General features: G+C 41.3%; 1 protein-coding gene across 11 annotated transcripts in view; it reads right to left on the reverse strand.

The window, feature by feature from the left end:
- kif1b (kinesin family member 1B) overlaps positions 1–14,266 on the reverse strand; it is a 266,957-nt gene that overhangs the window by 97,162 nt on the left and 155,529 nt on the right. For 9 of the 11 annotated variants that reach the window (XM_059952248.1, XM_059952249.1, XM_059952247.1 and 6 more), the window contains one exon: positions 14,176–14,248. In XM_059952248.1, the coding sequence (XP_059808231.1) occupies positions 14,176–14,248 (73 nt within the window). Of the gene's footprint in view, positions 1–4,146; positions 7,695–14,175; positions 14,249–14,266 lie in introns of those variants that run through there. The other 2 variants (XM_059952256.1, XM_059952254.1) reach the window with 1 other exon arrangement.

Below are 14,266 nucleotides of genomic sequence, written 5' to 3' on the forward strand. Positions count from 1 at the left end.
CTTTTCCCACCGAGGTTGGGTGAAACCAGAACTTGAGGTCATGGGTGAAAGGTAAACTATTTAAGAGGAACACGAGGGGAAGTTTCTTCACTCAGAGGGTGGTGAGAGTGTGGAATGAGCTGCCAGAGGAAGCAGAGGATTCAAGTTCCACTAACATTTCAGAGAAATTTGGATAGGTACATGGATAGGAGGGGTATGGAGAGCTAAGGTCCGAGCCGATGGGACTAGGTAGAATAATAGTTCAGCATGGACTAGATGGGCTGAAGGGCCTGTGTCTGTGCAGTAGTCCTCTATGACTCTATCTACGAGTCTCTTAACGTCCCTAATATATCGAACCTTTCAAGTTCCCTGTTTTGAGTAACACCCTTTAATGAGCTGCCCAAGAACATGGTGTTATGGGAAACATATATGAACACAGATAGAGGCTGTGTAAAGGTCAGAAAGCAGTTGGAATGAACAAGTACTAATATCCTTTCACCCCACTTGAGGGTGACCCAGGCCATGCTGGATCCTCGGCCACTCATGCAGGCTACATTAATGACTTGGACGAAAAGATGGGACAGCTGTGCTGACAATATAAAGCTGGGTGCTTGGAAAAATTCTATCTATCCCACCACTTAATTTTTTAATCAACTTACTTTACACCAGATGATCAGTTTCTTCATAACATTCTTCAGTGACTTCAACGGTTTCAAGAAAACGAGGGGGCCATTTCAGAAACATTAGTGCACAAATTCGAAGGCCATAGCAACTATTTAACCTCCTGGCTCTGTTATATTTCTGTCTTACTGTCTTTTTGGCTCAGCTAGGGGTCAAACAAAAATGAAAATATGACTTGAAGCATAATAAATTATTCACTGCTCCTGTCTTAGTTAGCTTTCAATGACAAATTAGAAATCTCTCTCCCTTATGCTACATAAATGCTTAAATTGAGTAAACTTCTGCATAAAAAGCAATTGTTTGAGTTGAAAAAAACAGCAAAACCATTTTGCCCGGCACTAAATATTGTCATATTTGTTTTAAACCCTTTAGGACTTTGAAAATGGTTAAACTTAATCACGATGAATAGCAAAACGAAAAGGAAAATGATATTTAGATTCCAAAACTATAATTGTTTGCACACATTTCTTGGGGAGTTTGAGGAGCTTTGACGTGCTACCAAGGGCTGAAGCAGTTGACTACAGATGTACTGCAGAGCCTCTTCCGACTGGTTGCATCACTGTCTGGTGTGAAGAAGCCACAGAACAGGATTGCACGAACTGCAGGAAGATGCAAACCCAGCCAGCTCCATCACGGGCACCAGCCTCCCCGGCAGAGGACATCTTCAAAAAGCGATGCCTTAAAAAGGCAACATCCGCCAATAAAGACCTCCGTCACCCAGGACATGCCCTCTTCCCATCTAGGAGAAGGTACAGGAGTGTGAAGACACACACTCAATGTCTTAGAACACCTTCTTCCCCTCTGCCTGAGGTGTTACCCGGGGACAAAGCAGCTGGGAAGCAAAGCGGAGTCTGATCAACCCTGCTGGGTCACCTGGGCGATGGTATCTGATGGTGAAAAACCCAAAACACCCAATGACCTCAGGTTACATCACTGACGATGTGTCCCAGGACGTCCTAGGGTATATTTCAGCAACATAGATACACACTTTCTGCCTCAGAACAACAACTTCAAGACAGATGTCAGTGATATTAAACCTGTTACTGATTTCTCAGATGTTCAACAGCATAAGGGCCAATGCAAAGTCACTCCAGCAAGTTCAAGCCCAGCAATGCAAAAAGTTCCATAGAGACTCTGAGCACCATATTGAGAAAGACCAACACAAATATGAAAACTCAGCACTTTATTTGACTGAAACCTTCAAACATAAGTCTGAACTGGGCACAATGTATAGACAACAACCAGAAAATAACTGATAGGACGTAGAAGGCATCAGTCAGATTACAGTCATTGTGATTGCAAAGTTATGAAAATACTCACAGATTTACAATATTAGAAAACAATCTGGATACAATCAATGTTATCCTTTATTGAATTAATTCTTAAAGCACACTAAAAACCTTATTACGATGTAAGGTTGTCCACTGAGACCCATTTTTAAAGCATACATGACCCATCCACAGGAGGAGAAAGTATCTCTTTCTCGGTGCAAGAAACAGACCAACGCCGTTTCCTTAAAATCGATCTGCATTATTTTAGACCAGTGGTAACTTTTTTTTAAAAACAGCTAATTGAAGAAACAAAACTAGCTACATGCATCATTATTAAGGTCAACATAAACTTTCCTACTAACAGTAATGGCAATGCTGGAAAATGGGATGTTTTAAAACCAGGATATATTAGAAGAGAGTTCAGAGGAAGACACCGGTCAATCTGTAGCTTTGGAGGTACTGTGGGCACTTCAAGTTTTTAAGAAACTCTACATCTTTCAGAGTGCACATGAATCAAAGGACTTTCACTGTGTTAGTTAAATGAGCCTGCACTCTCTCAGACAGTATTATGCTTTAAAAATATAAATGTATAATGTATTGTCAGTAAACAAGAATGAAACACTATCCAATACAGCAGCTGTTCAAACTTCATCAAGTAATCCAAGAATGTAATTATTCTAGATTGACCTTGCATAGATAATTTCTCTTAACATATACAAAGTTATTCTCAAATAATTGAGAACTGATGTTGAGACAATATTAACTTTACCAATTTTGCCATTTATCCAAAGTCAGAAGTTTTGTTTTAGTCTATCAAGTCCACTTAATTCTTTGGAAGTTAATAACTGAAATCAGACAATCTCAATGCTAAAAAAACTGAAATTATTAAACTTCTTTTGAAACATGACAAAAGGCAACAAATTGCAAAACTACAATGCAAAGCTTCTAGAGCATAAAGATGAATTAATTTTTGAATATTTAAAATGAATTGAGGCAGACATTAGAAATAAGCAAGTGTATATTAATTTTAAAGAATATTAATTATGCATATAGTTAAGGAAATAATAACATGCTAATTAACAAATTGAAGGAAGTTTTACTTAAACAACCCTATGGCTAACTTCAATCGAGCCAAATCAAAAATCAACTCTTTCCATATGGAGCTTCACATGCCTTCATTCGTTTACGTTATTCACAACCCTCATTCACATATTAAGCGATAGAACATATTAAGCCAAAATGTAGTCTTAATGTGATTAAATTGGGACCGAGGGAAAAAAAAACCCACAAGCTTCAGAAAACTGAGTTTTTAAAAAAGCCCACACTTAAACTATAGTCTCCAGAGTTAAATCCCACAAATGCCAGGTCTGAAAATTTAAGGTTTTGAAAGCATTCTTCCAATATTTTGGGATGAAGATTCTTATTTAAAGAATACCAACATGCTCAAGGAGGCAGTGCCTAGTACCAAAATTATTTGGATTAGTTGGATAGAAAGTTTCTAAATTTAAAGTAAATAGTAATTTATTTTAATTTGTTTAAAACATGAAGTTTAAACACTTATGGTATTGAAGGCACATTTAATTAGATCACTCTGAAATGAAATCTGTATGAAAGACGGAGGAGCTACTTATTTCTAACATTTCTTCTTTACAAGGAAGGAAAGTGATCACATTATCTGAAATAAGTTCAGACTACAACATGTTAATAGTTTGTTGCTCTGTATTAAAGTAGATACGGCACATTATATGTTCCTTTCTGACTGCTTTTTCCTAACTTTCTTGGAGTCACTGACATCAAAATATACAAAGCCTTCAAAAGGTATCTTGAACCAAGTTCTCAAACTCAAGCCATTTAATCTTCATTAAACAAAACCCAATTCTGAATGGCAATAAGAGAGTAAAACTCCAGTAATCCAGCATCAGAGTGCTTGGTGCAGCCATTGGCTTACTCTTTATTCCACATGAACAATCTGAGGGTGCAGAGATCAAGTAGGATGAACAGTAAGCATCCGGAACACCAGCGATCAGGAACATGGCTAGATATGAAATATAAACACGCGATTCTGCAGGTGTAGGAAATCCAGAGCAACACACATACAAAATGCTGGAGGAACTCAGCACATCAGGCAGCATCTATGGAAATGAATGAACAGTCAACATTTTGGGCCGTGGCCCTTCAGAAATGTCAACTGTTTATTCATTTCCATAGATGCTGCCTGGCCTGCTGAGTTCCTCCAGCATTTTGCCATGTTTCTCTAAACGGGAGTGAAGTAGTCATTACACCTAATTATCCCAGTGAACTGAGTTGGCCGATCATTGATCCATTTCATTCACAAAAGTGAAGAGGAGTTATTCTAACTGGCCATACAGTCCTATGTCATGAATAGGAAATTAATTACAGTTTCCATTTAGTTATTTTGTAAATGGAGTTGAGAGAGATAATAAATCAACCATGATCAAATGACAGAGCTGACTCGATGGGCTGAATGGCATAATTCTGCTCCTATGTCTTGTACTCTTAAGTGTGGCTGAAACAGGGTTCCAGAGTGTTTATATATTTCCTGCTCCTTTTTAAAATCACCAGGCTCACTGGAAGATTTATTATTCCACTATGTAAGACGGTAACAACTGAAATAAAAGTCTGCTTGGCCAGCTGGTGGCGAAGTGGCATCTGCACCACACTTTGAGGCCAGGGTTCCGGGTTCAGATCCGGCCGGCTCCTTGCACGCTTTCCTTCGTGCTGGATTGAGCATCGAGCCAGCGACTCAGCCTCGTGAAAAAGAAACAAGAGAAATGCGAAAGAAACGGTCAGGTTGCCACCCACTGCGCCACAAGGCGCGGAAAGGAACAGCAATAGAAGTTTGCTTGGGTATACTTGCCCCACTATCTGTACAGAGTTTGTACGTTCTCCCTGTGGACCTCATAGGTTTCAACTGGGTGCGCCGGTTTCCTCCCACAGTTAATCGGTCATTGTAAATTGTCTCGTGATTAGACTAGGGTTAAATCGGGGGATTGCTAGGTGGTGTGGCTTGAAAGGCTGGAAGGTCCTATTGAGTGCTGTATCTCAGTAAATTTTTAAAAAATCAAAGAGTAACATCCAAAAGTCCAAAAAGTTAGACAGATCGGCACTTTCAAAGTCCCAACATTGCTGGATTGTTGGAATTTTACTCTTACCGCCCCTCAGTCAGCTTACTCAGGATACATATCAAAGAAAATATGTAAAAATAAAACACAGTATTTTTGACACTTTTTAAATTGCAAATGGTTTATGCTAAACATTTAACAGTTTGGTTTTATGTTTATGAGGGGGGGAAAATCTTTGCATGCTTTAATTTTAGGTATGTAAACCTGTACTGTTAAGCAGTCGTGTTGTCAAATTCTTTCACTACACCACTTTACTTTTTAACCGGCTGTCCAAATACAAAAATTAAATACAAAATAATACCTGCTCATTTTGATTGAATACAAGTGATCTCAAAAAAAAAATCAGCAGCAATCTACAATGATCTCCCACAAAAAAATAAAAGATTCCTCCCCTCAAATTAAAAAGCACAATAGTGGTAACATTTGGACTTCCACTTAAAAATTAAAGTTCAATTTGGACCTGTGAAAAGGACACTTGAGTTTATGAGGCAGACTTGTAGAAAGTAACTAATTGAATTCATTGAGTAACATGATTGAATTCTGGAGCAGACTCAATGGGCCAAATGGCCCAATTCCACTCCAATGTCTTACAGTCTAAAGAAAACATCTGAAAGGCAATGTGAGGGAGTGAAATCATTCTGAGATGGAATTTAACAATTATATTTAAGGGGGTTTTCCTAGATGTATCTATCAAAAGTCAAAATTAAGACGTGTCAGTTTTCAAGGATTAGTTGTTAACTGCTTGTGCTCCTTCTTGTCAGCTTGGCAAGTAATTTGATAATTGACAAAACTTAATGATATTAAAATCCTTCCACTCAGTTCTCAACTGAGTAAAAACGGGGAAAAATTGGATTTTAAAATAAAAAGATAGGCGCACTGACCAATTAGCAACTGTCAAAAACAAATGCCAATTTTCAGCACATTAATTAGGCTGCCAGCTTTCTAAATGACAAAGGTGATCATGTCTGATGACTAAACTGACCAAAAAAAAAGAATATTATCTGTAGTAGACCTGGCCTTTCCGTTTTCCGAGATTTACAGTGAACAGAAATTCAGCAGGATCCACGGCCTGACGTATTGGAAGTTCTTGGAGGGTGGTTGGCTGTGGGTAGGCCTCAGCTGGTTTGGCAGAGGGTGGGGGGGGGGGGGGAGATGTGAGGCACGTTCCAGTGGTCAAGTGCATCTACACAGTTGTCTCTCGTGCTTTTAGGTTTGGCGCTGAGTTCTGGCGGCGCATCCTCGGCGGGGTGGTGAAATGGCTGTGGTGGGGCCTGTCAGTTCTCAGGTACTCGACGGCGTGAAAGCAATTCTCCGAGGAGCCGCTGTAGTAGTGGCACGGCTGCTGGTGGAGGCGCCGCTGGTGGTGCGTGGGAGACTCGGGCGTCTGCCGGCCATCGGACGACGGCAACGATTCGGTCGAGTTCGAGGCCTGCCGACGCAGGGCCCGGTTCTGTCCGCTGTTGAAAGAGTTACTGCGCCAGCGGGATTGCTGCTCGTTTCGGTGGTGCTGCCTGTTGCGCTGGTTTGGGTTGTGACCCCTGCCCGGACCGTGCTGGCGCCACGGCTGGGGCTGCTCACGCCCGTGCTTCTCCTCCTCTGTGCCGCCCACCACCTCCTCCTCCTCCTCCTCCTTCGGGCCTCTCTCCACCACAAACTCCACAGCCTCCTTGTCTGTGATGATGATGTGGGTGCCGGGGCTCCAGGAGTTTCGGTGGCTGGGGTTGCTCTTGAAGGGGAAGCGCAGCTTCCTGTCCTGCGGTGGGATGAACCTGTGTGGCCCGCTCTGCCTCCGCAGCTGCTTCGCGATCTCCTGCTGCTGCAGGTTTTTGAAGCGGAGCTGCTCCAGCCGCATCCAGCGCAGGCGCCCCCGCCGGAACTCCGGGTCCTCGCTCATCAACTTTGAGACCCTCTCCTCCTTGGTCATCTGATCCTCGTCAACTTCCTTCTCTCCTCTACTTCCGCTCCGGCGGCCAGTGTCCTCGCCCTCCTCTTCGGGCGAAGCAGGCTTCCCGGGCTGCAGCGGCAAAACCTTCTCCATTTGCAGCATTTTGTTCCGCAGAATTTTAATCTCTTCCTCCTTCGTGCTGTTCTGCTGCTTCACCTCTTGCAGAATGTTTTCCAGTTTGTCTACGTGGCACTTGAGGACATCCACATCGCTCGGAGTTTTCACGGTGGACGCCACATCTTCGATCCGCTCCTCTCCAACGCCAACCGTGTCCCACACATCCCTGGCGACAGCTCGCCACGACTCCCTCTCATTGGGATCCTTCTTTCCGTAGGCCGCACAGAGCTCCTTCATCTTAACAATCGCCAGAGCCTCAATCTCCTGCCTAGTGTGTCTGAAATCATTCAGCGCCACCTCGTAACAAATTTCCTTCACAGCCTGGATCTTAAGGTCTGAGAACGTCACCCACTTTGGGTCTTTGGTAATTTTACGTCGCTTGGGAATCTGGTAAACTTTGATCTGTTCGTGCTTTTTCCCACTGCTAGGCAGGCCACACTTTTTTACAATGGTTTGCAACTTGCTGGGGGGCAGCTTTTCTCGCAGGGAGGTTATCAACCGCCAACTCTCTTCACAAGATCTCTTGTCTGAATCATCCCCACTATCAGAGTCTGCATCCTTTAAAAAAAAACCAAAATGCCCCAAAACAACCAAAATTAAAATTAAACCCAAAATTCAAATGGAATAAAAACAAAAATAACTAAAGTTATGAAGAAGACATGAGGGTGGATGGGGGGGGAACTATAACAGAATTAGGTGAACACATGCTCAAAGCTTTTGGCATAAAAATCAAACACAGAATTATGGTCCAGGAATCCAAAAGTAAGGAGATGTTTTCGCAAATATTTTTGAGCTTAACAAGGCATCGCTCAAGGGTAATCTCACTGAAACCTATCAAATGTTGAAAGGTCTCGATAGAGTGGATGCGGTGAGGATGTTCCCTATAGTGGGTGGTGTCCAGGATCAGAGGACACAGAACAGAAGAGTGTCCATTTAGAACAGAGACAAGGAAGAATTTCTTCAGCCAGAGAGTGGAGAATCTTTGGAATTAATTGTCAAAGGAGCTGTAGTAGTCAAGTCATCAGGTATATTTAAGGCAGAGGTTGATGGATTCTTGAAGGGATATGGGGAGAAGGCAGATGATTCCAGCTAAGAGTGAAATGGATCAGCCACAATGAAATGACAGGGCACACTTGATGGGCCTGATGTTTTCTGAATGAAATGTCAGGGCACTCTTGATGGGCCTGATGTCTTCTGAATGAAATGACAGGGCACTCTTGATGGGCCTGATGTTTTCTGAATGAAATGTCAGGGCACTCTTGATGGGCCTGATGTTTTCTGAATGAAATGACAGGGAACACTTGATGGGCCAGATGTTTTCTGAATGAAATGACAGGGCACACTTGATGGGCCTGATGTTTTCTGAATGAAATGACAGGGCACACTTGATGGGCCAGATGTTTTCTGAATGAAATGACAGGGCACACTTGATGGGCCTGATGTTTTCTGAATGAAATGACAGGGCACACTTGATGGGCCTGATGTTTTCTGAATGAAATGACAGGGCACACTTGATGGGCCGGATGTTTTCTGAATGAAATGACAGGGCACACTTGATGGGCCTGATGTTTTCTGAATGAAATGACAGGGCACACTTGATGGGCCTGATGTTTTCTGAATGAAATGACAGGGCACACTTGATGGGCCAGATGTTTTCTGAATGAAATGACAGGGCACACTTGATGGGCCAGCTGTTTTCTGGTCTTGTATACAAGCTACCCTGTTGAAGCAACTCTGCATTTCAAATTTAACAGCATGCGACTACAGCTTCATGTTCTTTTCCTCTTTTGAGGTACTTGTCAGGGCTTCACTGTGGGCAGACCTTTCCACGCCTTACACATGCAGAAATACTTGCAGAAACAAATCAGGTTTTTCATATATTTTGCACCACAATTCTGTAGACGTTTGACAAAAAAAAGTGATGAAAGGGAAAACAAAAAGATTAAAAATTCACCTTTTAATTGCATGATATATGACACTCCCTTACCACTTATTCAGACAAATTAATCTTTTTTTCCCTTTTCTTAATTTCAAAGCTGCACCCGAGACATGCTACAAACATGCAAAAAAAGTGAATGTCTCTTTGCAATCTCCATTTTAATGTCAAGATACAAAAGTGTGGTGTAGATGTCAAATGCACGTAGTTAAAATGGGTTAGTATGCTGGAGCACATACAAATGCAGTTAATTTCAGAGCAGCCAATGCTTGTCTTGTTACTGAAACAAAGTCAAGATAAGTTAATCAAGTAGCTTCTCATCCTTGCAGGAAAGGGAATGAGTAAGAGCCGTTTGTAATCCATTGACCACAAGTTTGTTTTACGTCACTCCTCTATACAACTGACACCATCTAAAAACAGTGAAGTAATTGAGTGAATTATTTCATGAAAAATGCATAGACCGAAATTTGCCAAAAACTTTAGCAGACTGCTTTGTATTAATTTAATCCTGCAACATTCTAACAATTCCGAAATGGGTGGCGTGTGAGTTCATTTTTAATTATTTAGGATTTGCGTTAAAGCAAGAATGAGATTCTACCGACTCTTAAAATTTGGGAAGGAAGAGGTCAAGTCTACATTTATCACTAACAGTCTACTTTTAAATGTTAGGTACAATAATTCATAATTAACATAATAAATTCAAACCATCCAGAAGATTAATATATTGAAACAAGTAGGTCATAGAGCACTGCAGCCAGAGAAACAAGCCCTTTGGCCCATCTAGTCCGTGCTGAAGTATTATTCTCCCCAGTCCCATCGACCTTCCATACCCTTCCTATCCATGCACCTGACCAAACTTCTCTTAAGTGCTACAACTGAACCCGCATTCATCACTTCTGTTGGCAGCTTGTTCCACACCCACAACCATCCTCTGACATTTCACCTTTCACCTATGACCTCTAGTCTCTCCTATTTTCAGTGGAAAAAGCCTGCTTGCATTTACTCTATCTATACCCCGCACAATTTTGTATGCCTCTATCAAATCTCCCCTCATTCTCCTGTGCTCTAGGGAATAAGGTCCTAACCTATTTATCCTTTCCCTATAATTCAGGTCCTCCAATCTTGGTAACATCATTGTAAATTTTCTCTGTACTCTCAATCTTATCGCTATCTTTCCTGTCGCTAGGTGACCTAAACTGCACAAATTATTCCAAGTTAGATTTCACCAACATCTTATACAACATCAACATAACATCTTAACTCCTGTACTCAAGCAACAACACACAAAATGCTGGTGGAACACAGCAGGCCAGGCAACATCTATAGGAAGAAGCATAGTCAACGTTTCAGGCCGAGACCCTTCGTCCTGCATGCCTGCTGTGTTCCACCAGCATTTGAATTTCTAGCATCTGCAGATTTCCTCGTGTTTGCGTCCTGTACTCAATACTTTGATTTATGAAAGCCAATGTGCCAAAAGCTTTCTTTACGACCCTCGGGATTATGGACCAATATTCCTAGATCTATCTGTTCTACTTAAGGAATAAGTTAGTAATAATTACAGAAGTAGTTAGGCATCAATATGCTGCTGTCTTAATAGAGGCAACTATTGCTATTGTCAGGTGAAACAGGCAAGATAAAAATAACTGGAAAAAACAAATGCTCGCCTACACATTATAAATTTTTTTTTAAAAAATGGTCAAAATGATTAAAATCCTATCCTTCAGAATTTCGGATTTGCCTCAGTAGTTCATTTTAAAATGAGACATTGCCAGATTTTGTTAAAGCTATTTCCTGCTCCCATCTTAAAAATAATCAATTACTAAAGAACTACATTGAACAATCAATTAAACTTTATCAAATACCGTAACTGGACAACAATTCAACCTGTTTTTAAACTCGACCTTGAACTCAGAATTCACTTTAAAGCTCTCAAGCTAATCCGTTTAGCAGATGGAAACTGCATACAAAATACCCTCTATTGAAACTTGCTCCATTTGCATGAATACTTAGGTTAATGCGATTTCCTCGAATTCTATATTATTAAATGTTAACGAAAAGGATGTTTAGCACAATTTGTTCCTTTTCAGCATTTATTTAAACAGTGCACATCCTTTCAGAAATAGCAGCTAGCAGCAGGACGAGTGAATGGCAAGGCAAAAATGAGTAACAATAGCAATTCACCACTTTTGTGGGGGGGTTTAGAAATTCACGTCACTTAAAACATCCTGATTCAACCTCTTCACATGATCTGGTTTCCATATCTGCTGCCTGGCACTACACACTTAACATTTATCCTTTAACTACAAAAAAGTTTGTTTTATCAAGATGAATTTTTTTCAAAAGGCATTTTTTTAAAAATATAGGAAAAATCACTGAAGCAAAGATTTTAACTGGTAACCTCTGAAAATATCAACTACACACTATAGTCCTCAGTTCTTTCTTCAGTTGCTTTACAAGGGCAATCAGGCACAGCAGAGCAAACACTGCACAGCGAGGCTTTGAAAATGTGCATTCAGTTTTTCTTTTTGTCCAAAGTTTAGAAAATGCCACTGCCTTTTGCAAAACTGTTCAAAGCAGGCAACAAAAGGCAGAATCATTCTCACAATCCGCTACCAGCATCTCTCTCTCGAGCAAAGAATCAGAACCCAAATTTACATATGTACACAATCTTCAGCCTGTACTTTCTGCAGTGATGACTTTTCATGAAATAAACATGAATTTCGGCCAATTATTTGAACAGCTAGAAATTATGCAGTTCCATGAGATTAAATATATGGTTTTCTAAAGTGTTGCTTGAAATACGAATTGATAAACATTAACTGCAGGGAAAATCACCAACGACGCTGCTGTTTATAAATTTTTTAAATGAAACGTAGAGGGGTAATCCATACCTCAACTGAAGGGTTTGGACTTTGATTTCGTACAAATGGACGTTGTCTGGGTGCACATTGATGGCCATGAGAGCAAGGCCATGTTTATTAAATCTGAGCACCCAAATCAGTACCAGGAGGCTGCTATCCGACCAATATCACCTCTGCCGCCATCGTGCAGCCCAAATGTGGAACCCATATAACCATTGCTAGAAGCCAGTTACTTCAATATAAATTGAAGATCGGGCTATTCCAAGATCCATTCTACATGAGTTAAGTTGGGGGCGGGGGGGGGGGGTGGTGGTGGAGTGTATACTTTCCTGTTCTTTTAAATGTTTGTATACATTAGGAAGTGGCGTGTGGCCAAGTGGTTAAGGCGTTGGACTAGTGATCTGAAGGTCGTGGGTTCAAGTCCCAGCCAAGGCACCATGTTGTGTCCTTGAGCAAGGCACTGAACCACACATTGCTCCAGTCCACCCGGCTGAAATGGGTACTGGCAAAATGCTGGGGGTTAACCTCGCGATAGACTGGCATCCTATCCGGGGGGTGGAGTCTCATACTCTCAGTTGCCACGCCACGGAAACTGGCACAAGTACTGACCTGATGAGCCCACAAGTCTCGGGACAGACTTTAACTTTAACTAACTTTATATATTAGGAAGAGGAACAATACGACAGAGAAATCTCAAGCATCCACATTTAGTGTGAAGCGTTCTCATCCAACACTCAAGACACCAAGAAGAGTTCAGCCTCCTACAGGTGCATGCTTGCTTTAGCACACGCAACAAACATCCTCCAGCTTCCCCGAGAGAGATTACTCACATCTAGGACAGTTTCTGCAGGGATTTCCCGAAGATTTCCAAAAGGGAGGGGCTTGCAGGTCATCAATAAGGACTCACGGGTGAGAGATTGGGAGAAGAGTATGTTTTGCTGTTGTCATTTTGTCGCCGTTTCTGCCTGTGTTGGTTCTGCTAAACACTGTGGGAATGCTCTGTTGGCACCGGAATGTGGCAAGGCTTGCGGGCTGCCCCCAGCACTTCCTTATGTTGTTAAACACAGATAATGCGTTTCACCGTGATATGCTTTGCCTCTCAAAGTCCAACCCTATACCCCCGTTGTGAAAGGTGGAGATGGGCAAGGCCAGCCAATAGGGCTCTAGTGAACATGTATAGGCCGATCCCCCTGTACAATGGATACAATGATGAACTTCAAACACAACATCGACTTTGGACAATGGAGACGGGAGTTCATCAATGGCCTAAGCTCCACTGGAAGCTAAGAGCACAAGAAGACTACGTTTTGATATACATGTGACATATAATCTGAGGTATCTAGGCACAATCCCAATTTGTTCCCATTTCCTTCCCACCTTAATAGCAATTGCAAAAATCAATCCCTAAGGCCATTACTGTACAATTTTAATAAAACAACTAATAGTATAACAGCACTTTCAAATATCAGCTTTGAAAGGATGAAATGAAAGGTGGTTTAACTATTATGTTCTTAATGCTTACTGTAGGTTTTTTTTACTGCTATTTATGTTGTTTAGAGTGTCATTTATAATTATTTGTGTTTTTATGCTGCATCAGATCTGGAGAAACAATCATTTCGTTCTCCTTCACACTTGTGTGTTGAAGAATGACAATAAACAATCTCAAATCTTGAACAAATTCCGGCTGTCACTCACACCTCAATTACAAAGTATCTGACCAATATTCACATTCATTAAGCACTATATTATCTTGTCCCTACAAATATTCGTCTTGAGCTCTATCTCTAAAGCTGAACTTTATGTAAAAGTAAATCTACTTAAATTTTACAACAGTTTTGATTTGCAGTAAATACTTTTCTTTAGGAACAGAGCACCTTCATATTAATTATCTCATAAGCCAAAAGAAACTGTTGAGTACAGAACCCCCAACCGTCCCTGAATAAAGACCTGCCGTTGCATATTGCTCAAGGATGGCAGAATCGTTATGGTCCTAGAAGGCAGAAGGAAGATCAAGTCCCATGCAAGAGAAGTGGATTGTACCATGCAGTCTTAAATGATCCATTTCAGCACTCACGGCAAAGAGCACAATGAAACTTCAAAGGTAAAAGATGGAGCAAATTAGTAGTGCCCGGAAGTCAACAAAGCAAGCATGAACAATCCACTCACTTCAGGCCAGAACGATGGAGTACAAAACATCCAACACACAAGAAATGTTAGAATTAAGGGAAGGGAAAAGCCTTACCAAGCGCTGTTGTTCCAGAAGTAGATCTGCCTCCTCCTTCTCTTTCTTATAAAGGATCTCCATCTCTTGAAGTCTGTGGAAATGATGATGA

This window comes from Hypanus sabinus, chromosome 27 (genome assembly GCF_030144855.1).
Source record: "Hypanus sabinus isolate sHypSab1 chromosome 27, sHypSab1.hap1, whole genome shotgun sequence".
NCBI lineage: Eukaryota > Metazoa > Chordata > Chondrichthyes > Myliobatiformes > Dasyatidae > Hypanus > Hypanus sabinus.